We start from the raw sequence: 27,940 nt of genomic DNA, 5'->3' as shown, positions 1-27,940 counted from the left end.
GAGTGTGTGCAGCAAAAATTCACCGTGCCCGCGGTATTATGAATATATATTTTTTGGACAATAAGAAGGACAAATTGAAGAAATATTTTCTCACTGATCGAACACAGTGTTGTTAATTAATGTACCCAAAAAGAGAGTTGGAATAGGTGGTAACAATGGATCTTTAGCTTTTATATAGCAAAAATTGACGACAACAATTGACATGGCGTCACAACAATGCGAGAAAAGATGTTGGCACCCAGCTGCGATGCGACTCGGCACTTTTGATTGAATTCAAGAGGTAAATAGAAGTGAAAAATCCCATAACAATCGGAGTTCCATTCTCAGGTTTGTTGAGCAGAAAGGGACACCTTTCATTAACTCGACCGCCCGCCGGTTAGACTTGAGATTTTCCACGAGATTCCCAAAACAAAATTGCGGCATTTTACCAAACGATCTCTTAACATTTTTTTTTACAAAGATCGGCTTTTAGTTTTTATTCTAATAGAATTTTTTTAGGAAGAATTTCTTTGGGCTTATAGATTTTTTAGAAAGTCTTATAGATTCTTATATAATTTTTTTTTAAAGAGAATACAAGATTTTTTTTTGTAAGAGAGAAAACTTCTATGAAGCCCAATATAGATTATATATTAAATTTTCTTCGGAAAATTTTAAATCGCACGATCTCCGTGGAGGGAGTGTGCGGTGCGTACAGCACATGCGGGGGAGAACCTCTGAAAGTGCCGAGATAAAAGAAAAACCCAAAGTATACGCTTCTGTGAAGTGATGCGAAAAATATATCTTTCTGATGGTGTGTCATAAAGGAGTCCCTTTTTCTGCCCACCCACCACCATCCCCATACACCCTCCAGAGAGGATTTGTTGCAGCAGCCAGAGATAGTTTGGAAGAGGGAGCACGATGAAGAAAATAGGATGAAAGTGTCGTTGTCAGGCGTAAAAATACACAGAAATCCTTTTACAAAACAACGAACGAAAAGACATTTTATAACATAAATGTAGGTATATGTTGAACTAAAATTTAAAAAAAAGTTTTCCTCGGAAAAGTGTTTGGGATTAATTTAATAAATTCAGAAAACAACTTTTCACAAACAAGAAGTGCCCCAAAGGATTATAGAGATATTTTTGCGCCGACGGATCAATAGAAATTTCAATTTCCACCCCCAAAAATATGTTTATTACCGGCGTGAAGCTTTTGTGGAACATTTCAATACATTTAGCATCCATTGAATCCATGAAACTCGATCAGTAAGATCAGTAAGTTTAAAAAAAAACTATCTTTAGCTCAATAGCCTTACAGTTGTGAAGTCCTATAAAGAGATGAAAGGGCCAACCACTTGGTAAATGTTAACCTTTCGCACTGTAACCAAAACTCTTACGCGCATTACCATGGGGTAGGTGACCAACCACATAGAATTTTTTGCAAAATAAGCAAACTCTTTCAGTAAAATGAGCTTTAACAGACTCCTTGGTACTTCATAAGAAGCCTTTTGTTCATTTTATAAGAAAAAATAAATTTTTAAATGGATTTTTATATGATTTTTGCGACGATTTTTGGAGTTAGAATCTTCTAGAAAGAGACAGACACCTACAATTAGATGAGAAAATCGTTACACCAATTTTTGAATTCTCTCTTCTTACATTTTTGTTAACCTTTGGAGGATTTTGCTGGCCAAAGTGGCCAATTCGACTTTTTTTTCAATTACCTCAGAATAAAAATAAAATATTTAACATTTCGTGATAAATTCTACGTCTGTTTATAGGAAAGTTTCATTACTTCAATATCCTTGGAAAAAAACTTGGAAAAATATTTTCTCTTGAGAGAAAATGAAGGTCAAACCTTTGAGGTCGGAAACCTCGATCCTCCAAGTGTTAATTGTAAGTGGATCGACTTGAAATTTTTGCACAATCTTCTCAGATAACCCAGATAACCAAGGAACTTATTTCCAAAAGCTTGGCTCTATAGCTTTAAGAACTAAGGTGGAATAATTCGAAATATAGCTCTGGGGTCGGTCACCTACCCCTCATAGTATACGGAGGGTTAAGGGAATTCCACAAAAAGAGTTAACTCTATTAGATTTTCTTTATTATGTACTTCATTTTCACAAAGTCCTTCAATAGGATACATAATTATATAATTTGGGACTCATGCCCTAAAAGCAATTCCTCAAATTTTTATTAATGGACATCAGTTAGTGCCATTCAGTAAAGGTCATTGTTACTGAGCGTTGTATCAATCCAAATATAAACTTCAAAAGTATTTGTAAAACCCTGCGGTGCTAAATTACATCCCTTACTTGATCCAAATGCTGATATTCCAACACCAACATAAACGGTATTGTCTAAAGCTAATACTGGTCCACCAGAATCCCCTGAACATATGGAACTCTTTGAATTCATGTGGCTTTCAGCACAAAAACTTGTACTCGGTATAGTATCTGTGTAGCTAGTTTGGCAAACAGCCGTTGAAACCACATAAAGATCTGTCTTTTGTAATGTAGTTGATGTTGCAGTTGCAGTATTGCTAGTATATCCATAACCAGCAACTGTAATCAACTGACCATCGTACAATAAACTTGTATCAGTCGCCAATGAAAGTGGTTGCACATTTGGTGTGTCGAATTTAAATGCTTGTGCTTCGGACAGGACAATGATACCTGCGTCATTTTCACCGGTCTTGGCATTATAATTCTCATGTTGGTAAGCAACATCCGTTGTTACATCAAATGTAAAACTATTTACATTCACAGATCCACCACGAATCCTATAACTGTATTCTAAAAATACAAGCACTTCAAGAATACTCTGACGATTGGTATTAATACAATGCGCTGCAGTAAGTATTGCACGTCGTCCTATGATACTTCCACTACAAATCCCATAGGTTTGGGATAACAGAACTATACCAAGCACAGATAGTTGAGTCTCAATAATATCTACTTCAACTGCATAAGGGAATTCATTTGGAAGTGCTGTTACTCCATTAACAATTCTTTGTCCCACCTTGGGTTTTTCATTGCGTTCCCGTTGAATCTCAAATATTGGCTTCATCTAATGACAAACATACAATATACAGGAACATAAGAAAGGATTAAACTATAGAGTTAAACTTTTCAACTTACTTCGTTAGCACCGGATACCACAACGGCCAATAGGCTAGCACCAGCTACTACAGAAAGCACTTTAATGATTAACTGCATTTTGCTGTAAGAACTTGTTGATTCCAACTTAAGAAATTAACTGAATTTTTTCTCCTTTTATACAAAACTTTATAAAGCCTACGTCTTTAACATTTTGCCACGAATCAGTTGCTCTATTTTGTTGAATCAGAAATATCACTTTTATAGGCTTCACGGTCTCCTGGTTAAAAAGAAAGTTGTTCTTTTTTTTCTTCTTTTTTCGAGTAATAAAAGAAAAAAAAACAAGAAGCATGTGTGTAATGTACCGTAGCGTTATTGCAGACTTTATAGTGCGCTCTAGATATTAATTAACTGGTAGGTATAGTTTATCCTTAACTATTATTATGTATTGTATTTCCAAATAAAATTCTTAAATATCAGTTTACGCTACCGTATAGTATAGGATAAGGAGACATGCCAATCTAACCACTTAAGAAGAATGAACTTATTTAATTATTCAAGTTAAAAACGTTAATAAATTCTCAGATAGAAGATCATAGATTAAAACAAATCTATGACTTCAGTTTAGGGCTAAATACATTCCTCCCTATGGCGCTTTAGCACATTTTCTTAATACACAAAGATACAAAATCAATGTACGATAACGGGGTAATTCCAGCTCTTCAAAGAAAATATTTGTCGATGTTCATTAGTGCAGCCAAGTTGAGTGTTTGACTTGAGTGTCTTAACACTTTTCAAAGTTCAGGTTTTTCTTGAGAGGTCAAAATTGTTTTATTATACTTAATATTATAGGTACCTACCAAAATAGAAACATTTTTACAAAAAAAAAATACAAAATTTAAAGTAAAATAAGAACGTCAAATATTATAGAAAAGATACTTTAAACGTTAAAAATCAAATATCAAAGGTTTGAAATGTCAAATGTTAAAAACGAAAATTTGAACGTAAGAAAAGCTACGTCAAATGCTCGAAAATGAATGTCAAAAGTTAGAAAATAAATGTCAAACATTAGAAATGAAATGTCAATCATAAATCGAAAAGAAATCATAAAAGAAAAGTCGAAAAACGTCAAAAATATCTTAACAAAAGTCACATTTTTCCACTTTTCTCAGCTCCAGAATAAAAATTCAAAATTCTGGTACATCAAAATCTGCATTGATATTTCCTCTTTCATTTGCTTCTTACCCCATCAAAATCCATACAGTAGATCCTGAAAAAAAAACCTACCTTTGTGTTTTAGGGCAATCTGTGGAACAGTCGGAAAATCACAAGATGGCGTAAGAAAAGTAATTTTCTTACACTTAAATAATAAGTCTTTAAACGTAGCTAAGACTTGAAAGTCAAGTTTAGGAAAAACCCCAAGATAAATAAAAACATTAAAAATGTGTAAATTCCAATAATTTGTCAAAGAGACCCTCCTTAACTCTGTAGTCTGATTTTGAACATTTTTTTAAGGGAAAATGTTTAAAAATTGAAAAAAAAATTCTTTCAATCTGCATTTTAATTTCTTGGATATCTAAAAAGCTTCCTTCATTGATTTTATTGGAATTAAAAAGTTAATAACCCTTTCGCGTACTCGTGTAACATGAGTTCTTTTTATCACGATATGTAAGTCAATCATAACGCGTCCAGTTATAAGAGTTGGTGTCCCACAACGTGTAGAAGTTTGTTTATGCGTTGTAATGCGATTTGTGAGCAGAATTAATAGCCAAAGACTTTTTTTTGTAAAATTCGGCAATTTGATGGATAAAAATGGTCATATCTCTGGTTCTATAAGACATACAGAAATTTCTTGACCAGTTTTGGAAAGGTATTAAAACAGGCTATAATTTGGGATATATTAAGATACTTTTCAAGGTCACCTTCAGAATACAAAATGGCGGCTTTTTGTTTTACCAAAACGGTTTTTGGCATTTTTTGTCCCGAAGGAATGGTTTTAGAGATTTCTGATGTTCTAGAAAGTTGTAGAGTTTTGCAAAACCTTTAATTTGATACCAAATTGAGCAAAATCGGACAATCCGTTCAAGAGATATGGCTCTTAGAACTTTTCAAATTCAAGAATTTTTCAAAAGGCCATATCTTCTAAACGGCGACATAGATTTTCTTCATTTTTGGACTGGTGAAAGATATTGAGTTCTGCTACAACATATCAAAATTTAAAAGATTTGCCTAATGGGGATTTAGAGATATTGCCCCTTAAAGTTAGGCAATTTTTGTTTTTGATTTTAACGCCTCTTGCGGATGTTTTTGGAACTTGGAATGTTCTAGAAAGTTATAGGGCTTCTTGAAACCTTTCATTTGATACCAAGATGGTCAAAATCGGTCAAGCCGTTCTCGAGTTATATTGAAAAAACACTTTTTGCTTTAGGCCGCCATATTTGCTAAACCGCTTGACCGATTTTCAAGTATGAATTGTCGATGAAAACGTCTCACTGAGCTCTACAACATACTAAAATTTCAGACCTCTATCTGTAAGGGAAGTGGTTGACGGTATTTCAAAATGGCGGACGGCGGCCATCTTGGATTTTGAAAATGCGAAAAAATGAAATTTTACACCCACATTTCTATAGAAAACTTCAAACCCGAAGTCTCTATTTGTTACCGTTCTCGAGTTATAAGACAAAGTTTGGGCGACCGGCCGGCAGGACGGCCGGCAGGCCGGCCGGAACAAAATTTTTCCACCACCATTTTTGGAATGTGGGTTGTCTGAAACGTGGTCATACCAAGTTTGAGCCCGATCTGAGGTGGTCGGTTTTTCCGACGATTACAATACTTGGTGTTGGCCACGAAGTGGAACACCAACTAATTATCTAAATGCTTTCAGAAAGCTTTTCTCAGTTAGAACGTCTTCTTTGTCATCTTTTATGTGAATTTGATACATTTGTAACTTGGAAAAACAATAAAATTCATAAAAAGTTGGAAAAATAAAATGTTTCAAGTTTGTATCTACGTATGACCCAAAAAACGCAAAAGTTTAATATGTAAGTCGATTTTTTTCCTTCCGGCTCTTTGAGGGTCTCAAATTTTTCTTTTAATTTGAAACAATTTTTTTCTATTTTACCTTACAAAAAATAATTTATTACACAAAAAAATTATCAAAAAAAAAATGTCAGAGCCGTAAAAAATACAAACTTACACAATATAAAAGGTCCCTTATAGTAAACAATTGAGAAATGAATGTGAAATTTATATAAGAAAAAATTTCAATTTAAAATTAAATGAATTAAAAAAAAGTCTTACTTGTAGTGCATGTGTCACTGATAGCTGATGGGGTGGCAAATTGATGGATTTGGTGGTTGGTAGACCCCCTTTTGAATGGCTTGTGTGTCACTACTACTGCTTGCTGGCTCCACAGACGTTGTCACATTCACCTCACCGAGCATAACTTTCTGCCGGAATTTCGTGGAGTATTTGTAGAAGTCGGACATTTCAAAGGGCTTCGTCACCTCCTTGTATGGCATAAATTTGGCTTGTTGCACCACCGTTACATTTTTCGGGGATTCAATTCGAATTTCCGCCGCTTTATTTAGTGTTGCCACGGGACACGCACCACTTGCTGAAATGTTGGAATTTGTCCTCTGAACACCGGCATTTCGGGCCATTGTTGAGGACATCGGGGGCAACGGTGGGGGACGATGATGATGCTGATCAAAAGGTGCCTGACTGAGGGATCTTTCGAGGGCCGATGCTGCAACTTCACTGTGATTTTGGTAAATGTTCTCCTTGGGATGCTCCTCACACGGGATAGGTGGTACAGGACGCGAATGGGTTTTTGGCTTCACCACAACACTATCCAATGATGTTTCACACCAAACCTTCTCCCTCAGTTGTTGCTTCTTCTCACTACTCAACGATGATAGGGATATGGAGTCTCCATCGTGCTTTGTCAGGAAGTCAAAATTGCCCAAACTCATGGATTTTGTTGGCTAAAAAAAAGACTCAATTAGTACTCTGAATGGCTTTATGTTGAAGAAGTAACTTACCGTGACGTTTTGATGAATCCTCGGCACCCTAGTCTGCTGTTTATTCCTGTCAAGACTCGAAAATCTCTCCATGGAGCACCAAACTCTCTCATTATTCTCATTTAGTGCCCAATAACCACCTAATCCTGCCACTGTATTCACCCCAAATGCTCCCCCATCGAGGTCTGACTGCGCAGCAGCCACTGTGTGATACGACGTTGCCGGTGGGCGAGCAGGCTCAACGAATTGATCGCAGAACAAATCCGGAGGTTGCAGATAAATCTGTGGCTCCTCAGGTGGATAGAAAAGATGATGATTCTGCTGTTGTTGCTGCTGCTGCTGCTGCTGAAGCAAAATTGCCGATCGATGTTTTATGTGATGGTTGTTGTAGTAGAAATCATGAGGATCCGGTACAACATGCCCCTGTTTCAAGAGATTAAAAATCAATAGAATCTCCCGCAGGTTTAAAAAAAAAGGCTGATGTGAAAGACTCACCTGAAATGTTGGGTAAAACTGCATTGTATTGCTGTGCTTCCTATTACCATGGATGCCTGCGCCCGGAAATGATGCCACACTCTTTGTGGGTGAATGATGGAGGTGCTGATAGGCTGCTGAGGGTTCATTTAGTGCCCCCTCACTACCATTTATATTGCCCGAACTGTCCGAATTAATGCTAGCCGTTTTGGGACGTGTATTCGCACTCCCAACACTATTCCTCCGCATAGCAGGACTCTCCTCCGTATGCTGCTGATACTGACGTCTCTTTATGAGTGCCAGTGTGTGATTAATGCTCAATAGCTTCTGATGTGCCGCCTCATAGTTGGCTTTATGTGCTCTTCGTACGGATTTTGGTTGTGTTGTGTCACTCATCAGCTTTTGCGATGCTTTGCATATTTGCTGCTGTAGCTGCTTCTGCAGCAGGAGATTATTGACATCGTCCTCCTTGCTATTAAGAAGGATTTCGGACAATTTGAAACTCGTGCCAACTTTTCGTGGTAGTGTCGATGACGTGGGGAGAACACCATCCCCGGCAACTGGATAAATTCCCACAAGTTGAGCCTCTTTGCGGCAAATCTCCTGCAGGAGGCTATTCTTCTCGGATAGCTTCTTCTCAAGCTCAGCCTTTTTCTGCTTCAGCACTTGCAATTTCTGCTGATTGGGGCTCAATGGAGCTGCAGTGGACGTCGATGGGGATGGTCCGGGTGAATGGGATGAAAGGGGAGACATTGGTGGACTTGCCACGCTATTCTGAGCCATTTACGTTTCTAATTTATATTTATTGTCCTGAAAAGGAAAAAAAATATAATAAATTCCTCTTTCATCGCTGAGAAAACAAAATATTTACAAAAACTTCAACATTTTCCCGAGAGAAATTCTTTTTTTTCCAAAAATAGAACCCCTTTCATTTTTCTTTTGGGGGCAACGAAACGAGTTTTCCGGACAATCTCACGCACTACCAGAGCCATCTTGTGGGTGCAGCATCTTACAAATTGCAAAGGAATTTCTGCCCAGAAATACCATAAATTCCGCAATTTCCCACACTTTTCCTGCATCATCGTTGAGATTGATAGTACAACTATCGACTTATTTAACTCTTATCGCGAAAAAAATGTGAGAAATATGAGAAATTGCGTGCTAAATGAAGAATCATGTTCAACTCCAACAAATCAACTTGTTGCATCAAATTTTTCCTTCTTGAAGCCAAAATATTAGATTTTCTTTATTTTCCCATCGCCTACTCGCATCGCAGAAGGATACAATTGTTGAATAAATCGTGAAAATGTTGAATTTATCGGGAAATCTGGGGAAAAATGACTCACAATTGCTTTTGTTGATTAGCCCGTTGTTGTGTTAGTATGTCATATCGCTTTTCACTGGTTTTTCCTCAACTAAATCCTATTTTCCACACATAAATCATTCAAATGAACATAAAATAATGGAAAATAAAAGAAAAGAAAATGATAAAATGCAAAAAAACACGGGAAAATCACATTTTTTGCGATGAAAAAATTTACTTGAGAAAAAAAATACGTCGACTACTTGCGCGACTTTTGCAACGTTCTTCGTCAAGTCACTGAGATGGCATGAAATAATAAAATTTGAACTAAACGAACTTTTTTTTGCATTTCGACAAAATTCGTGATTTCCGTGTTTTTTCCCAAATTTGTGGGCATAAAACGCATTTTTTGGGCTCCTGGGGCATTTACGGGTGCTCTGGGAGCCTCGGGAAGCGCCTCCGTGCGGAATTTGGGGCCCGCGGAAATTTTGACGGATGGGTTATAAATTTGAAAATTTTGACGGTTGGGGATTTTACACGACTCTCATTTCCCGGAAATGCATTTTCGCGAACTTTTAAAACAAATGATGCCATTCGACGCGGCGTCGCTTCCTGATTGCAAAAACTTACTTCCGGCCGGAAAATTCGGCGGAAAACGCGAGAAAATTGAGAAAAACTGAAAGTGCGAGGGAGACGGATAGCAGGAAAATGCATCCATCTCATTTTCTGTTGAGCAAATAGTACCAAAAATGGCGCCAATTTCAAAAAGTAGTCAAAAAAGCATGAATTTTATATGGGGGCGCTATGAAGGGGGGCTCTGGGGGGAAAATGAATATCGTTGGTGAAAACCGCCTGGTATCAGTAGACTCTGTACCAAATTTCATCGCGATCGGACCAACGGTGTAGAAATGCATTGCTGTAGAGACACGAAATTATAGAGAGACCTACCTTTCTTTATTATATAGATAATTTTAATATTAGAAATTACATACTTCTGTATATTTTTTCAATCAAGAACCTTGAACAGAAATATTTATTCCCTCTATTTTTGCAAATCTTTCTCTTTTCTAAATGCAATGAAAATTTTCTTTTATGTTTAGCTCTTCTGTGCTAATTCGAAGCGCTTGGAGACATCCTTCCAGTTAGCAATGTCGAAAATAGCCTGAACGTATGATGGGCGAACATTCTTGTACTGAAGATAGTAGGCATGCTCCCAGACATCAATCCCAAAGAGCGGAACAAGTCCTGAAAATATATAAAATTAATTTATTCCTCGCGCATCCTTAGTTCCTGGAAAGAATGGGAATAAAATTGAAGAAATTAACAAACCTGTGGTAGCTTCCAGGGGATCCTGATTAGCACAAGCAGCAATATCAACCTGCTTCGTCTTCTTATTGTACCCCAACCATCCCCAGCCGGAACTGTAATAAAATTAAACAAATTGGAGGTGAAGAAACAAAATGCTACGTCAGGAGAGGATTAATAAGGATAACATACCCTTGAACAGCCACAGTGATTCCCGAGAGTTCCTTTTTGAAGTTCTCAAAACTTCCAAAGCGCTTCTCGAGGGCTTCCTTCAGTTCCTTCGACGGATCCGATCGTTCAGGGCTGAGATTATTCCAGAAAATGGTGTGATTGATATGTCCACCACCGTTGAACTTGAGGGCACCCCCTAGAGCAATAATCTTGGAGGCATCATTCTTTTGCAGTGCCTCCTGGAGTTGCTCTTCAGCTGCATTGAGGTTATTCACGTAGGTTTGGTGATGTTTCTGATGGTGCAACTCCATAATCTCGCGGCATATGATGGGTTCCAGGGCAGCATAGTCATAGGGAAGTTGTGGTAGGGTATGCTTGGAGCGTGAGACTAAACTTCCGGCTCCTCTGTGTTGCCAAAACAAAACGTTACGTAATACGGTGGATTTCACAGGAAATAGCAAAGGTTTAGGGATAAATATGTGCCCAAATCCTGCCTTAGGAACTTACCTAGCAGCCTGGAGGAAATTGCGGCTGAGAGACATCATTTTCATGGAAAAATTCAGAGATTTCGGTAAATGCAAAATAGCAGCCACTGCGTTAGGTGTTCCCAAGTTAACCGTCAATCGTGAGGAAGGCCTAAACGGCCTAAACAAGCAGGAAAAATTAACCCATTTGCGTACCAACAAAAAGAAACAATTTATTTTAATTGATGAATATTTTTCTTTTATTAAAATAAAATGAAGAATTGTATCAATGTCGTTTCAGTGTTAATGCATTTTCCTCCCACACACTTTATGTCTCTCTGGCGAAAAAAAATCTCTTTCTTGCAAATTATCTCTAAGTTTTGCTTAATGTTCCATTCTGCTGGGTCAATGCGCTAAAATTCTGTACTTTGATGCTCTCATCATCCTCATGTGCTGCTTGCTTCATTAACGATGTTCTTCGTGTCTTGGTACTTGTATTAAATTCACTTGATTCACTTTCATCGTACGTCCGCTTATTACTTTTACTACATGCATTTTCACCATCAACGGCTTCTGCACTGTCCACAGCACCGGTACCCCCATTGGAGCACTCAGTACCACCACCAACACCACCGTGCTGCTGCTCCTCACCCATCATCACTCTGCTGCCATCACACACATTGCCTGTTCGTGTGTCATTGCAATTTGCATCACCGGCAGAGCTGCTTCGTATAATCTCGCCATCCCCCCCATTTTTCATCAAACAAACATCAACATTTCTTGTTGTTCTTGCACTACCACCACAATTCACCTCTATTTCACGGGACCCATTAACACCTTCACACCCCATACTGCGTCTCAATTCCCCATTCTCCTGCTCCAAAGATGCAATCTTCTCATTTGCACTCTGCAGCTCACGCTGCATCAGTACAATCGTATTCTGCATCCCCTCGAGATCTTCCTCCAATTCCATAAGTACCTCATCAAGATCTACAAGCATTTAGAAACAAAAGACATATCACAAAGTTTCCCTTTTTTGAACAAAAAACAAATCCTTCCTCATACCTAGTTGGGTCTTCTTGAGTTCCTCACTAATGTTCTTCTGGAGTGCAAGATCCCCTTCCAATTTAGCCAAACGCCCATTGGACGTCATCTTGCCCAATTCCTCATTTTCCTGATACAACAGCCGACACTTTGCCATCAAGCGCTTCCCCGTATTTGAGTCGGGTGTAAATTTCCACGCTGATAGCTCATTTTGTGTCTCCTCGAGACGTGCTCGTGTCTGCATGAGCTCCGTCTTGAGTTTCTGAAAGAGCAAATTGACTGCGGGATCGAGGAGGGCATTCTTCAGTGCACTCGGCCCTGGAGCCTGAGCTGCTTTCAGTTCTGTAATTTGCGTCTAAAAAAAAACCACCACCACAGGAAGAAATGAAAATCCCAAAAAAAAATCAGTAAAATTTTTCTTTTGAAAAATAACAAAAAAATTATTTTTTTTTTGTCTTCACTCAAATCCTTACCACGTAATCCTGCATCTCTTGCTCTTTATTGGCCAAACGTCGCACGAGAATTCTCTCTCGTCGCTGGGATTCTGCATATTGCTGTCGTACAAGTTGGAGCTCTATCGGAGAGAGAAAATAAATAAATTCATTAAAAAGGGAAGATTTAGAAGTGAAAATAAACATTTTTGCTGACAATTTGTGTTACTAAATAACTAAATAACCGACTGATTTTCATTGAGGCACTTTTCTCTGAATATTTTCTATATACTTAATTCAAATCAACTTTGCACTGAAGACCCGCCTTCAGATCAGATAATATTCCAAATAAATTCTCTTATTGGCTAATAAATTCAAGTAAAGCATTTCATTGGCTAACCGATTTCTCCTAGCAGATTTAGCCTCAGTGCAAGGTTATTTTGAACAAAGTAATACGTTTAAAATTAGACTTTTTTAATAAATTTTCTGGCTCATTGCTCAATGTTTCTGGATCACATGATTCTCGGCTTCATCATCTACGGAATGGGAATTTTTAGCAGTCAGTTGAGTGGTCTTGTTTCGTATTATCGATTTCTTGATCCGAGAACTTAATTTTTCTTTGATTTAATTTTTTTGAGAATCTTAAGCATCTTTAAATTAAATAGTCTTTAAGTGAGGGGAATAAATATAATATTATTCTAAAGAGTTTTTTTTGTCATAACACGATAAAAAAAACTCGTGATTCGATACAATTGATTCACGCATAATTTTGTAGAAAATTAAAAAAAACGAATACGAAAGAGCCCAGAAGGCACAAAAGACTTCCTATATTATGCTTTAACCCTTTAAGATTTTTTGGGTCATACACTGACCCAAACGTGAAACATTTTATTTTTTCAATTATTTATGAATGTAATTGTTTTTCCATGTTACAAATGCATCAAATTCACGCATAAGGGGTCAAAGAAGACGTTCTGAGCGAGAAAAGTCCTCTAAAAATATTCATAGAATAAAAATCGCGATAAAAGAGCGCATGTTTCAATGTTTTTATGTTTCACGTTGGACGTTAAAGGGTTAAACCCTCTTTAAATACATGAAACATCAAAATAGTCATCGATGAAATATAAACATTAATGTTTCAAAGAAAAACATAATTGTGACGTCATTGTTTACATTTTTAAACAATGAGTGGGAAGTTTTTTGTGTGTTTTCTTATTCTTTTCGGATTCTTTGCATTTTTTGCGCGTATCCTAACTGTGTCCTGGATAGGAAATTCTTGCATACTTTTTCATAGTAATAGAAGCACTCTAAGAAAAAATTTAAATCAACTCTATTCACCCCTTTTCATTTCATTAAATATTTCATTACAAATGTTTTTTTTTATCTTTTACAAAAAGTTGTTTATAGTAAAAGTTCTCATTTTATGATGAATAAAAAAAATAGAGTTTGAAGTTTTTTTCAGTGTGCGAGGATTAATATTTTTTGGTAAGAAATGAAGTGTTTTCCATTGGTCCATGCGGGTCCATGATAAGATTAAGAAAAAAGAATTCCCTGAAATTCAACACTTACAGAGACATTTAAGCATACCTTGGATGGGCAGTGCAAAAGCATCCTTCCACATGCTAAAATTGACCTTTTTAGTGTTTTCTTTTCTTTACTTCTCAAATGTTCTAAAAAGGAACGAGTGCATTTGCTTTTCCAAAGACACTGCTTTCTTTTGCAGCACAAAATATAGTAAATGTATTTATAATATTTTTTTTTGTACACAAAATGCTCACATTGAGCCTTTCACTTTGCCAGAAATAAAAAAAAATGAATCACACACATCCACACACACGCCCTGAGAGTGAAGAAGCTCGCATTTTCTGATGTGACTGAGGCAGTGAAGAAGAGGTGATAATCTCTCGCGCGGAGAAAAGTGCCTCAATGCGGGGATAATATTGTCAATACACAAGCACTTGATAAGAATATTTTTTTTTGTACTTTTTCTTTTCTTCTAATCTCTCAATAACATTAATTGCACAACTAAATTCGCTTCGTTCATTACCCAGAATGAATTAATTTTTATTTGTACGAAAATTATCGTGCTTTTGTGGATTTATTGGTGGGTGGTGTACAAGAAGAGGAAGATTCATGGTGGATCACTTTAATTATTATATAATTTATGTCCAATTTATTTATGAGCACGTATACACTACACTCAATCACTGAAAGATTTCTTTTTAATCTTTATTTTTCTAACATGGGAGCCTCATGAGACTCCCTCACACTCTGGGGCACCTTTTAAGAGATATATTTTCCATTTAAAAACACTCTGAAAGCTTTTCTTTTACACTTTCCTGAGAAAATTTCTTTTTCTTCACATTTCTTTACATTCCACACAAGAAGCACTCGAGAGAAATCTCTCCGAAATTGAAAACCATTCTTTCGCTCTTCTGTACTAACTTGTCCACTTCTTTTTTTTTACTTATAAAGTTAAACATAGAATAATAAATTGTTTTATTGCAAATTTCTGCTTTGAGAAACTCGCATCATTGCAGGGGGGGCACCCAAGTGACGTCCCCGCAATGCTATTTTCTCTAAGGATTTTCAGTACCTTCCAGAAGTCTCAGGTGCTCGTCGGGTAGATCGTGCTTCTGTGTTGTCGTTGTACTCCCGGATGCCGTGGGTGAGGATTCCCTTTTCACAGAAATGTCCGTTTTAGCACATTGTTCTGAATCTTCAGCGTTCATTCTTTCTGTCCAAACTTTTTGCACTCTTTGTTTTCTTTTTTTTTGCCAAACGTCCAGCTGTGGCGCTTTTTTGGTTAATGAAAAAATACACACAACACACAAATTTCTCCCTTGACTCAAGCTCTGGAGGTTCTGGAATGGCAAAAAAAGAAAGAAAAACATAAATATGTCAGACTCCGCATCCATATTTTATTATTGATTCCTCTCCCCCATTTGGACGCGAACACGCGATGGGTATTGCCCCAAAATTCACGCACGTACACGCAAAACTACACAAAAAATACAATATTGTCCACTCACGGAGCGACAGAGTGGAAAATGGGGGGCTTTTCGTGTGCGTGGAGTACCCAAAAATAGCTTTTTCATACAATTTTGACCCCAAAAGAAATCCCCTTTGACAGCTGACATGGAACGCATCCACATTTTACCGAAATTCACACCAAAAAATCGAATTGTACGTGAGGAATGTATTTGCATTCCATTACTAATTAATTTACCTCTGTTTTTGTTGAATTACTTTCAATGAAAATGCCGTGAAAGGGCAAAAAACTCAGAAAACGCACAACAATATTTTGATTTTTACCAAATTGACAGCCATATTGGGAATACCCCGTAAAAAATATTCAATGACAAACTCCTGGATTGTCATTGGAAAAGTCTGATTATAGTTTTATTGTTTTTTAGTTTTTAATTTTGATAAAACTTTGACAATTTTGTAAGAGATTCAATCTCACATGTTTGTACTATAAAGTAATAAATCCTTTATGAATCTTTAAGATCTTTAAAAAGAAGAATTCAAGAATCCACCAGAGATAAACAAAGTACCCATAGGACATTTCCTAAGAAACTCCACAGTAAACGTCAAAGGAAAGTCGGGAGTAATGTTTAATGGGTAGCTTTCCTTTTTAGTGTTTTCGTGGATTTCTTCTCAAAAAGTTTTCTTTTTGCATTCCGCAAACCAAATTAGTAGAAAAATATGGAAGTGGATACACCGAAGGAGTCCACAAAGATGGATACAGATGAACAACCTGATCAGCAGAATGTGGAGCAAGAAGGGGAGGAAGAATTTAATCGATTTCAGCAGGGTGGTCGTGGTGGCTTCCGGTAAGACGAAATAAAATCAATTTTTCTCTCTCCTCCTTTAACGCATTTGTTTTTGTTGGTATTAGGGGACGCCCGTGGGGTCCTCCTCCTCGCTTTGGTGGCCGTGGATATGGGCCACCGGGTGGAATGATGCGAGGACGTGGGCAGCCTCCTTTCTATCGTGGTCGCGGTGGAGGTCCCCCGCCGCGTTTCCAGGGGCCCAACTACGACTGGAATCCCATGGGGCAGCCGCCGTACATGAATGGGCCACCGGGGATGAATCCCCATATGCCGTATGGCGGGCCTCAGGGGATGCAGGCACCTCCCGTAATGCAGGAATTGTGGGTGGAGACAAAGACGGAAGAAGGAAAATCCTACTACTACCATGCCGTTAGTCGGGAGACAACGTGGACACGCCCTGAGGGGCCACACATCAAAATCATGACACAAGCTGAAGTTGAGGCATTGAATGCTAAAAATCCAGCTCAGCAGCAGACACAGCAGATGCAGCAGCAAGCACAGCAGACTCCACAGCAAACGCCGCAACAAGCTGTGCAGCAAACACCTCAAAATCAGGCAGTAGTTGAGGTACAACCTGCTGCTGAAGGGGTTACTCCACAGAGTGACACCCCGGGAAATGCAACAGATCCTTCTGCTGTAGCTACAGTCACGGAATCCGCGCAAAATGGGGCAATTCCGGGAGAAATAAAAACAGATCCGGTTGTGGCGCAGGTTCCACAGCAAGCTGTAGTGGCTCAAGCAGCTCCAGTGCAGGCTGCACCGGCTACACAGCAACCTCAACCGCTGATGCAGTCTTTCATGAGTGCCCCACCGCCGCAGTATAACCAACAGGCACCTTTTGCAATGCCCCCGCCGGGTTTTCATGGTTTCCCACCCGCACAATGGGGTGTTCCGCCCAATATGCCATGGGCAATGCATCAGGAGCAGCAGGATAAGAAAATCAGCGACATTGATCCCACCATTGTGGCCAAGGCGGCCGAATGGACGGAACACAAGGCACCCGATGGACGGCCATACTACTACAATGCCGCCAAGGGGGAGAGTGTCTGGGAACGCCCTCAGGCTCTTCGTGACTTGGATGCAGCTCGTATTGCTGCCCAAACAAATTCACTGCATCACCCCCCACTTATGCAGCAACCTCTCATACCACCAGCTCAGCATCAAGTACCCCCGCCGAGTATGGTGCAGCAAGTGCCGGGAATTCAGGGAAGTGTTGTATTTGATCCACTGGGATTTGCTGTGAAACCTCAAGGAGAAGGAGTGGTGCAGCAACAGCAGCAGAAGAAGGATGATGAATCGTCTGAATCGAAGGCAGAGAAGAAGAGAAAAGCCGAAGCGGAAAGGAAGAAGAAGGAGGAAGAGGAAAAGGCAAAAGTTGCAAAGCAGCAGGATAAAACTAGACCAATCTCTAGTACACCAATCAGTGGGACACCGTGGTGAGTATTCTTAGCAAACTTGATGTTTGTAAACTTTTCTTCCCGGAACGGTTTGATGTGTTCCCGGAAAGTTCTATAAGTGGCTGGAAGTTGTGCAGGCATCCTGCCCATTGCTTCAGGCAGTTTCTAAGGAATTTTAGGAATCTTCTTTTCAATACCCGGCTGATCTTTGATGTCATTTAGTCGTTAAAATCTGTCCATTTAGGAAATCCCCTTTGTAATTGCGTGAAGCATCTTTATAGATTCAAATTTTGACCCCTAAATGACATCAAAGATCAGTCGGAAGTTGAAAAGGAAATTCCAAAGATCCCTTAGAAACATCCTGATGCAATATGCAGGATGAATACACAACTTCCAGGCTCTTACGGCACTTTCCGGGATGCACATCAAACAGTTCCGGGAAGGAAAGTTTATTCAAAAAGTGTACAAACTTCGAGTTGCTGTATTTTTTGGTTTTAAGAAAATTCAATTTTAAAATTTTTATCAAAAAGTGGTAGAAGAGCTCTATAAGATAAGAATTCGTTTCCTTTGTTTTAAAGGTGTGTAGTTTGGACGGGAGATGGGAGAGTCTTCTTCTACAATCCCTCAACAAGGACATCCGTGTGGGAGCGTCCGGAAGATCTCCTGGAACGTGCAGATGTGGATAAAGCCGTGTCAACGCCTCCCGAGCAACTTGCCAGCAGTGTATCCAGTGGAGCTGATAGTGTGGCAGCAGCTAAGGAGGAGACAAAGCAGAATGCAGCAGAGTCACCGAAGAAGCGTTCGGAATCGGATTCAAGTGATGAAAGTGACGAGACACCAACGAAAAAGGTCAAAATAGATGACGATGGTGGGTAGTTTTGAACAAATTGTATTCTCTGTGAGAATTTCTTATCAATAACTCTTTCTTTTTTTTTTTAATTGAATGGCCACAGTAACCATCGTGGGGACAAAGAGCAGCGACCGGAATCGCGGGGACATTGGCAAGGAAGCAGCCATGGAGGCAGAGGTGAGAGCTTCACGTGAACGTGCCCTCGTACCACTGGACATTCGCGTCAAGTCATTCAAGGAGATGCTCAAGGAGAAAGATGTTTCAGCTTTTAGTACATGGGAAAAGGAATTACACAAAATTGTCTTTGATCCCAGATATTTGCTGCTAACGTCCAGGGAGCGTAAGCAAGTCTTCGAGAAGTACGTCAAGGAGCGTGCTGAGGAGGAACGTCGTGAGAAGCGCAACAAAATGCGGCAGAAGCGTGAAGATTTTCGTGCTCTCATGGAATCGGCCAATCTGCACGGGAAGTAAGTTGTTTTATTTTAAAAAAAAAAGCCTTTAGAGTTTTTCTAAATTTTCCTTTATCCACACAGATCATCTTTCACGGACTTTGTGCAGCGATTTGCAAAGGATGATCGTTTCAAGGCAATCGAGAAAGTGCGAGAGCGCGAAGGACTCTTCAATGAGTTCATTGTGGATCTACGGAAGCGCGAAAAAGAGGATAAAATCTTCAAGAAGGAACAGGTTAGTTCAAAGTTCATTTATATTTTGGCTCCTTTTTTTATTTCTCCCGCTCCACACGGACGTACTCCAGCTGTCCTGCAGGATGCAACAGACATTCTGCAAGGTTTCATGACTATGAGAAAAAAAAAACACGAGTTTTCCCCAAAGATTTATTTGAATTTCTTTTTTAAGGACATTCACACATCTACTAATTAATTTCACGGGGTATCTCAATAAAGAGGTTTTTTAGCTATATATGGGAATTGCCCTGGGCCGAGAAAACAATTTTAACCCAGAGGATCTTGTAGAGAATCAAAAAAGGATAAGGAATCGTTAAAGAAACTCCTCATTTTCCATTGTGTTCAGTTAGAAAAAAAGCCAGCAAAAATTTCATATAAAATGCCCAAAAAATCGATGTTATTACCAATTTTTTCCATTTAAATGTTTCAAAACATTCACATTAATGTTTCTTCGATGAATTTGCCACTACGAAACATTTGTATTAACCCTTTAAGGTTTTTTGGGTCATACGCTGACCCAAACGTGAAACATTTTATTTTTTCAATTATTTATGAATGTAATTGTTTTTCCATGTTAAAAATGCATCAAATTCACGCATAAGGGGCCAAAGAAGACGTTCTGAGTGAGAAAAGTCCTCTAAAAAAAATTCATAGAATAAAAATCGCGATAAAAGAGCGCATGTTTCAATATTTTTATGTTTCACGTTGGACGTTAAAGGGTTAATGTGTAAACTTCATAACGACTGTTGGATATTTGTTGAAATTTATTCAATCAATAGTAAAACGCAACTTTTATGCTTCAGCAACGTTTCGTCAAATTTATTGGCATCATCAGGCTCAATTGTACAAAGAAAAATTTTTTTCTTTGTACAAGAGAGCCTGATGATGCCAATAAAGGCGAAACGTTGCTGAAGCATAAAAGTTACGTCTTATGTCCTCTCGATTGCGATGCCGATTGAATTTGTAACTACGAAACATTAATACGAATGTTTTAAAACATTTTAAGGAAAAAATTAGGTTGTGATTTTTGGGCATTTTGTATGAAATCTTTGTTGGCTTTTTTCTATGTGATTCCAGTGGAGAATAAAGAGTTTCTTAAACAATTTCTCATTCTCTTTTGATTCTCTACAAGGTTGTGTGGGCTAAAATTATTTTCTCGTCCCAGGACAACTCCCATACATAGCTGAATAGTCTTCTTTATATAGGATATGAGTGGTTTAGTAATAAAAAGGATGAAAGAAAGAAAAAGAACAAAAAATTTCATTAAAAATTAGACTTTTTTATCAGAGAAATGAATAAAAAAAATACATAAAGAATTATTTTCTTTGAAAAAAAAACAAAATTATATACTTCGTCGAAATCAGTACTATGTCAGTACGTATTCTTCTTTTCTTTTCTTCTATATCCCATTTATATAATAATATGATTAAATAATATTATATTCTTAACACATCCTGGACGGCTTGACGCACATCGGCGTCCACTGACAGTTCTCAATTCTGTACGCTGTAACAATTTGCCACTCTTTTTGCGTTTGACATTTACCCGGTAGGAAAACTTCTCCAACATTTTTTCAACAAATTTTGATTGCTGACTCGTAAGGTGTTCATATATGATTAATAAATCTATTATTTATTAAATTTATGAAATGATTTGGAATCAGCATTTAAAAGATTTCAAATTAGTTGTGACAAGAAAATGGAATTATCTAGAATATTCTATCTATTAATCTTGATATTTACAATGTTTACAATAGAACGAATAGAACATTCTTAGATATTATTATCCTATAAAGAAAAAATATGAAAAATATCATGTCAGTGGAAAAAAAATTTCAAAAATTAAAAAAAAAAACAAGAAATAAGTAGAAGGATATTTAGAATATTCTAGTTTTTTTTAAATTGCTCTGTCACAGAGAAGATTTTAGCTAAATACATGTATTATGAAGTTTTCAGAATTTTTAGAACAAAAAAATCAACCTACTCGCTCGTTCACGTTATCATTACCATTTATTTTTAATATAAAATAATGTAAGTTCTAGAAAATTCTCAAAATGGTTCAGAACGGATGGCTAAGCATTTTTTTTTACATATCTGGCATATTTTCTCGTTTCAACATAACCTAATTTTTATTCTGGTGCCCGAAAAAAGTGAGAATAATGGAATAAATTAGCAAAGAAAAGCTTCCAGAACTTTCCCTTAAGGCTATAAAATAATGTTCTAGCTGAAAATTCACATGGACATTTAATTTTAAGTGTTTTATAGCGGAAAATTTCATCGTGTAAAACTTCAGATGAGTTAGGTTATATATTTTGCGAGAAGAAAATGTTCCTCTTATATTCTTCATTTTAATTTTTGTGATAAAAAAAAGTGCAAGAAAATGTTTAATAGTAAAAAGGAAACCCGTCTGAGAGATTTTCATTGAAATTATCCCATAAATCTGACTTTTTCTCCCATGTAAATATAAAAGTGCGGTTATGTTGAAATCAGAAAAAAAATGACAAATATGTCCAAAAAATTCTCTTCACCAATATCATACCATTTAAACTATTCCCCTGACTGTTCTGTGAGCTAGAATTTGATGTTCAACATACAACAGTTAGTGAAATCTTAAAGAAAGATTTTTGAAATTTAAATTGTATTTTAATTTGATATTATTCTTTTTTTTATTGTTTTGTTTTCGATTATTTTATATTAAAAGAATATTTGTGTTTCACTTAAGTGAGTATTCTTTCAAATAAATATTTTCTGATAACGTGCGAAGAACATAAGCACACTATGGTCCCACCGGGTAACATTTCTGGACGCCAGTGACTAATTGTTACATGTCGCGTAAAAAACCTTTGGGAAGTATTTTACCCGTCGTCAGTGTGTTAATAGAATTAAGATTTAAATATTTTCGAAAGGAAAAAAAATACCTAACTTTTACTTTTCAGATCTTCAAAGGTAAATTTATATTTATTTTTATTTTTAATTTACATTAAAGAAACAAAAAAAAATCTTGAAAGTATATTTACAAAAAAAAAAAAAATAAGAAAAAAGTTAAATAATTTTTCGATTTAAAAAAAAACAATCTTACATCCAATTGACGAGCGCCTTGTGTGAATTTTTCAAGACATCAACGATGCCTCGTGTGTTTCTCCTTCTTCTTCTCCTTGTGGTGCCGAGGCAGGAAGTGACTTAGGGGAGGGAATCCAACGACTCAGTAGAAGCCCAACTGGACAGTACGAAGCTTCCCCAACTCCCCCACGAATGGCACACAAACACGCGCGAGATCACGTTCCCACACACCTTCCTCCTCTGATAGCAAAGTCCATTCAGAAAGAGAGTGAGAAAGAGAGAAGGAAGATTGAGAGAGAGTGAAAAAATGGTACATTTTTTAAAGAAAAGAAAAGCCCAAAAGAATTATACAGGAATTTTTTTTCTAGAGGAATCAACAGCGATGAAAATTGACAAGAAATTTTTGATTTTCTGATTTTTATTTTTCATTTTTTTTTAAATATCTCTTTTTAATTATTATAACTATCAATATTCATCGTTGTTGGTGAAAGAAATAACTTTGCAAAAGACATGAAAATTTACTTAAATAAATGCGCGTCAGTTATATTTTGGAATGATAAAAGAAAATCAACTAATTGAAATATCTCTTTCAGCCTAATTAAATTCTTTTTCAGCATTTTTTTCTCAAAAATTTTTAAATGAAAGTAAAGAAAAAAAATGAAAAGGATTTCTCTGAAAAGGAACGAACTAAAGAAGAAAGAAGCCAGATGTCAGAATAAATGTCAAACATTTAGTAAAATAAACGTCAAAAATTGAAAATAAACGTCAATTATTGAAAATCAAACGTCAAACGTAAGGACAGAAAAGTCAAATATTGAAAATTAAACGTCAAAGTTTAGATAAAATGTCAAATGTAATAGAATGTACGACAAATGTTAAAACAAGCGTCAATCTTTAGAAATGTCAAACGTTAGGAGACAAATATCAATAATTTATTTAAAAAAAAAATAAAAATTACATTAAATTCACCCTTAAATAGATTTCTGGCTACATATCGTTATTTTTTTTAAATTAAATCCTTCTCATTTTATCTTTGTAATAAGTATAATTTTAAAGAAATTAATTTAAGATTTTATTTAAGATAAGAAATAAGAGAAAAAACCTGCCCATATCAGGATTATCTAACATGGAGTTTTCTCCGTTCTTTTTGTATCTCCTCAAGGTGAGAAAGGAATTTATTGAGATGCTAAAAGATAATCCCGAAATTGACAGACACTGTCGATGGGTGGATGTGAAGAAGCGCATTGAGACGGATGCACGTTATCGGGCAGTTGAGAGTGGTGTCCTACGGGAGGATTACTTCCATGAGTACTGCAGAATTATGAAGGAGGAGAAGAAGCGTGCTAAGGAGAAGGAGAAGGAAAAGGACAGGGAGAAGGAGCGTGAGAAGAAAGAGAAGAAAGGTAAAAAAAGAAAAAAATCTTTATTGGGAAAATTTAATTTAAAAAATTATGATTTAAAGGAAAACGCGATAAGAGTAAGGATCGTGAGAAGGAGAAGGAAAAGGAGAAGAAAAGACGCGACAGTCGCAAGGATAGCAGCGATAGGGGGAGAGAGTCATCGGTGGATCAGGAGGAGGGTGAACATCCGCCAACGTCAGATGAGGAAACAGATCGACAACAGAAAGAGCGTGAGCGTCAAATAAGGGCAGAAGCGAGCATTAAGGAGCGCGAGAAGGAAGTTCAGCGAACACTTGCAACGCATTTGCGTGATCGCGACAAGGAGCGTGAGCACCATAAGCGCGATGAGGCAATTCGGCATTTTACAGCTCTCCTTGCTGATCTCGTACGGAATGCTGATCTCACGTGGAAGGAGGTGAAGAAGCAACTGCGGAAGGATCATCGATGGGAATTGGTGGAGCAGCTGGAGCGTGAGGATCGCGAGAGAATCTTCAATGATCACATTGGGAGCTTGGCGAAGAAGAAGAGAGATAAATTCCGTGAGATGCTCGATGAAATGGTACAGTTGGAGCTGACAAGCTCCTGGAAGGAGGTTAAAAGGCTCATCAAGGAGGATCCGAGATACTTAAAATACAACAGCAGTGAAAAGGTGAGAAGAAAGATTTAATTTTAATATAAAAAAAAATCATTAAAAATAATTTATTTTAAAAATTCTTTCAGTGCGAACGGGAATTCCGTGAGTATGTACGAGATAAAACAGTTGAGGCAAAGTCATCCTTCAGGGAGCTGCTGCAGGAATGCAAATTGATTACCCACAAGAGTTTTGATACACTCAAAGATAACCCAAATCATCTCAGGGAAATTGAGGAGATACTGAAGAATGACAAGAGATACCTTGTTTTGGAGCACATTGCCCATGAGAGGACACAAATGATTTTGCATCATCTTGAGGATCTCAATAAACGGGGACCGCCACCACCCCCGACTGCTAGTGAATCAACACGTAGAAAGTAAATTAACTTACCATCTCCGAAATTTATTGTCTCTATAATCTCTCCATCATACAAATAAAATTTAATCATCAATTTGTGAATTTCTTGAGAACAAAAAAAGGCTTTTATTGATATTCATTCAGTGCTTGGATAGGTAGACCCTCTGCCCATCTTGATTCATTGATCTGGCAAATCTATTGAGGATAGACGTCACTGTGACCGTTGGTGTGGTAAAGCACTCCACGTAGGGTTCAATCTCGTCCAGTGTCCACGATTGCTTAGCCTGAAAGAGAACCTGGAAGCGTTCTTGCTGACCTGTGGGAAGACTCGTCTCGAGCAGGGTACGAACGCAGGGCATTTTGGAGTCTCTGTCAATCACACCGATTCCACGTAAGTATTTCTCATTGATTTTCATCCCTTCCGGAAGAGTTTCCTGCCACGTGGTTAAAAAATCTTCAATGTAGAACTTCAATCCAGGCTTAAGGATACTCCTGGCCATGATTCGACAAACTTTCTCCTCAATATAGGTGAATTTTCCCGCATTATTGGCACTTGGATGGGTGTAATGGGCAAATACAGCTCGAAGAATACCTTCGGGAATAATTTCGCATAGAGCTGCAATGGATTCCTCACGATCTACAGCGTCCAGAGCCCAAGAATTTTCATCAATCACCCCAAGGAGGAGGCCAATCACACGAAATTCGTACTCAATCTCCAGCACACGCATGTACTGATCAATCTCAATGGCTCGTACGATCTTCAATCCTTCAGCAAATTCCTCCTCACTGCATTGGGTGGTGTCTAGGAGTTGCTGTCGCGTGAAAAGAAGCTTCCTCTCGATACAGTATTCATTTTCAGGACCCGAATAGCGTGTCATTTGCAGCAAATCATGAAGTTTTCGGAATCTCGGTTGAATTTCGCGCACCTCAAAGTATTCCTGGAAGATTTTGAGCACATCCCTTCGTTCCAGGGTGATGTCTGAACGATTGAGATGATCTTCGGTGTCTTCTTCGAGGCTACTGTCGGCGGAATTGTTAGCCCCTGTGGATTTTGTCTTCAGTGGACTATGACTCGTTTCCGCGGCGAACTTCAAACAAGGCACAAGGCAGATACTATTGGAAACTTCTGCTTCCTTCAAATCAAACGTCTTGCTCTTTGTGCACAGCACAACATTCTCATTGAGACCACCTTTAAATAGGAGGGTATTCCCTTCAGTTATGTGCTCCAAGAGGTGCGGATTGAGCTCCAATAGCTTCAAATTTGACGAATCATCCGTCGTTGATTCCGGGAAGTAGAGTGCCTGGGTGAGATCCGTCAAATTTCTCTCCTCCAACTTTGCATGGGCAATTGTGGAGTGAACATCATCGAGACTCCTTTGGTAGATCCTGCAAGAGGAAGTCGTGAGAATTAGTTATAAATTAACAGTTTAGAGGGGAAGATGAACTTACTCTGGCTGGGAAGACTGGGAGGCTTCTTGAGATTGCATTGTTGCTGTTTCAAGGAAAAACCTTACAACAGACTTCCCGCCAAAAATCCACTGCCCGAATTTACGAAATTAAACGAAGACACACCGATTGTTGCCGAATCATTTGACATTTTCACAAAGTTTTGTTTATTTTCTTTAGAGAATTTTACTTCTTACAAAAAACTTGCCGGAAAAGCGTGAAAACTCACGAAAAAAAGGGAAAATTAGTTGGATTGCGGTGAAAGATAAGGTGGTGCACAATGTGCCGAATATTAGTTTATGGTTGCCAGGCATTTGAGAGTGTCTCCTCGAAGAGCAACAAGACAACCCTGGTGTTTTGTAAACAGAAAGTTAATATTGTAAAAATTGAAAATAATTCCGCTGGCGAGGAAGTTTTCGCGACGGAAATCTTCGTGGGGCATGACATACTTCCGGATTCGCATGAATTCCTCTTCCTGCCGGCAATAAAAGATGAGCGGGAGGAGGTAATTGATGTCGATCAGCCGCATGAAGAGTATGTGGAAGCTGTGGAGGCTGCTGAGAGCCTCGAACCCATCACGACGCTCCAGCTATCGGCAAAAGAGGAAGAAGAGTATGTTCTTGAGGCTATTCTGCCCAAGAAGAGGGTCTTAAAGTCTACAAATTCGACAAATTCCTTTTGTCTTTCAGTTCTACGGATTTTTTCGATGATGAAGACATTAAACCCCTGGTGGAGCATCAAGGACCCAGAGTGATGCGAAAGAAGCGCGGGAAGAGTATAAAATATGATTATATTCTCGAGGAAGGGCGCGTAAAGTGCAATTTGTGCAATAAAACACTCAAGACACGTCGCAGCTACCGGAGTCACATGAAGCTGCATCGACGACAGCAATTCCTCTGCGACATCTGCTCCAAAACCTTCGTGAGCGTGGAGAAAATTCGTCGGCATATGCGGGTGCACACGGGTGAGAAGGAATTTCTCTGCGATTTATGCTCCAAATCTTTCGACTATCGACACAATCTTGAAATTCACATGCGCTCACACACCAAGGAGCGTCCCTACAAGTGCCATCTCTGCCCAAAGACGTACACAACGCAGGGTAATCTCAATTTCCACGTACAAGGGCATGGGGGTCTCAAGAGCTACGTGTGTGAGATATGTGGGAAGGCGTGGAGTCGCAAGAGGAGCCTCAAGGCCCACCTGAATACCCACAATGATCAGAAATTGTTCAAATGTGAACTCTGTGGCAAAGAATTCTCCCATCCGTCGTGCAAGAATCGTCACATGAAGGTGCACACGGGGGAGAAGAGACATAAATGTGAAATTTGCTCAAAAGCCTTCGCGAGGCGTGATCACGCACGCAATCACATGCAATTGCACGTGAAATGGGGCACAAAAGTACCGCCGCAGCTATAGGACAGGCACGATGGGGTGGATGAGCGGGAATCTGTGGATGTTCCCCTAGCGCAAACATTTGACACCACCCCATCGTTGCAGCCAACAATCTTCCCCCCTGATTATCATTGAGTGTCATCCGCGAGAAAATTAGGTGGAGGAAGGGATTTAATTTATTATTAAATCATTAAAATCCAATAGGAAAAAAATGCTATCAATTGAAAAAAATAATAAAATAAGCTGAATATCTTATAAGAATTATGAAAAGATAAATCTTAAGAAGTAGCAATTAATTCAATAGAGTAAAGTAATACAATATAGAGAGGGAAAATATAAGCATGAATTGTGAAAATTCACAATTTATTTCAGCCCATAAGAGTAATTTGAAAGAAAAAAGATAAATCCATGTAAAATTCTAATCAAAATAGCTTACAGATTGTTTAATTTGTCTCTTTTAGAGTGCTAAAAATTGTAAATAAATTGCTGATGTAATAAAGTTTTTCTTAAAAGAATTATTTGAAGTTTTTTCTTGTAAGATTTTAGAGGAAAATGGTCTTAAATGGAAGGAAAATACATTTTATTTTTTCTCCTCC

At 38.0% G+C, this 27,940-nt stretch overlaps 7 protein-coding genes across 8 annotated transcripts; 2 read left to right on the top strand and 5 right to left on the bottom strand.

Annotated features, from left to right (window-relative positions):
* Positions 1–2,065: 2,065 nt before the first annotated feature.
* LOC129796364 (uncharacterized) lies at positions 2,066–3,354 on the bottom strand. Its single transcript, XM_055838215.1, has 2 exons — positions 3,119–3,354; positions 2,066–3,047 (listed from the first exon to the last, which is right to left on the bottom strand). Exons 1-2 carry the CDS (start codon positions 3,194–3,196, stop codon positions 2,199–2,201), a joined length of 927 nt encoding a protein of 308 aa, XP_055694190.1. The 5' UTR covers positions 3,197–3,354; the 3' UTR covers positions 2,066–2,198.
* Positions 3,355–6,181: 2,827 nt separating this feature from the next.
* On the bottom strand, positions 6,182–9,163 carry LOC129796362 (uncharacterized). Its single transcript, XM_055838210.1, has 4 exons — positions 8,919–9,163; positions 7,594–8,382; positions 7,120–7,521; positions 6,182–7,062 (listed from the first exon to the last, which is right to left on the bottom strand). The coding sequence occupies exons 2-4, from the start codon at positions 8,353–8,355 to the stop codon at positions 6,391–6,393; spliced, it is 1,836 nt and encodes a 611-aa protein (XP_055694185.1). The 5' UTR covers positions 8,356–8,382; positions 8,919–9,163; the 3' UTR covers positions 6,182–6,390.
* Positions 9,164–9,807: 644 nt separating this feature from the next.
* LOC129796361 (superoxide dismutase [Mn], mitochondrial) lies at positions 9,808–10,972 on the bottom strand. The gene is made up of 4 exons (XM_055838209.1): positions 10,859–10,972; positions 10,373–10,756; positions 10,205–10,296; positions 9,808–10,120 (listed from the first exon to the last, which is right to left on the bottom strand). The coding sequence occupies exons 1-4, from the start codon at positions 10,900–10,902 to the stop codon at positions 9,972–9,974; spliced, it is 669 nt and encodes a 222-aa protein (XP_055694184.1). The 5' UTR covers positions 10,903–10,972; the 3' UTR covers positions 9,808–9,971.
* A 75-nt stretch (positions 10,973–11,047) lies between these two features.
* LOC129796360 (pre-mRNA-splicing regulator female-lethal(2)D) lies at positions 11,048–15,655 on the bottom strand. 2 transcript variants are annotated; one of them, XM_055838207.1, is made up of 5 exons: positions 15,520–15,655; positions 14,887–15,154; positions 12,333–12,433; positions 11,881–12,214; positions 11,048–11,805 (listed from the first exon to the last, which is right to left on the bottom strand). In XM_055838207.1, exons 2-5 carry the CDS (start codon positions 15,020–15,022, stop codon positions 11,189–11,191), a joined length of 1,188 nt encoding a protein of 395 aa, XP_055694182.1. In that variant the 5' UTR covers positions 15,023–15,154; positions 15,520–15,655; the 3' UTR covers positions 11,048–11,188. The 2 variants fall into 2 exon arrangements, with proteins under 2 accessions (XP_055694182.1, XP_055694183.1); XM_055838208.1 differs by having other exon boundaries at positions 13,878–15,154; positions 15,520–15,629.
* A 238-nt stretch (positions 15,656–15,893) lies between these two features.
* On the top strand, positions 15,894–24,600 carry LOC129796357 (transcription elongation regulator 1). Its single transcript, XM_055838204.1, has 8 exons — positions 15,894–16,126; positions 16,192–17,562; positions 18,102–18,391; positions 18,477–18,840; positions 18,907–19,057; positions 23,278–23,518; positions 23,578–24,164; positions 24,236–24,600. The coding sequence occupies exons 1-8, from the start codon at positions 15,999–16,001 to the stop codon at positions 24,527–24,529; spliced, it is 3,426 nt and encodes a 1,141-aa protein (XP_055694179.1). The 5' UTR covers positions 15,894–15,998; the 3' UTR covers positions 24,530–24,600.
* LOC129796358 (sister chromatid cohesion protein DCC1) lies at positions 24,527–26,131 on the bottom strand. Its single transcript, XM_055838205.1, has 2 exons — positions 25,956–26,131; positions 24,527–25,892 (listed from the first exon to the last, which is right to left on the bottom strand). The coding sequence occupies exons 1-2, from the start codon at positions 25,991–25,993 to the stop codon at positions 24,647–24,649; spliced, it is 1,284 nt and encodes a 427-aa protein (XP_055694180.1). The 5' UTR covers positions 25,994–26,131; the 3' UTR covers positions 24,527–24,646.
* On the top strand, positions 26,095–27,859 carry LOC129796359 (zinc finger protein 765-like). The gene is made up of 2 exons (XM_055838206.1): positions 26,095–26,564; positions 26,642–27,859. The coding sequence occupies exons 1-2, from the start codon at positions 26,233–26,235 to the stop codon at positions 27,366–27,368; spliced, it is 1,059 nt and encodes a 352-aa protein (XP_055694181.1). The 5' UTR covers positions 26,095–26,232; the 3' UTR covers positions 27,369–27,859.
* The last annotated feature ends 81 nt before the right edge of the window (positions 27,860–27,940 follow it).

The sequence above is a fragment of the Lutzomyia longipalpis genome, chromosome 4 (assembly GCF_024334085.1).
Source record: "Lutzomyia longipalpis isolate SR_M1_2022 chromosome 4, ASM2433408v1".
Taxonomy (NCBI): Eukaryota; Metazoa; Arthropoda; class Insecta; order Diptera; family Psychodidae; genus Lutzomyia; species Lutzomyia longipalpis.
This window is presented reverse-complemented; position numbering and strand designations above follow the sequence as displayed.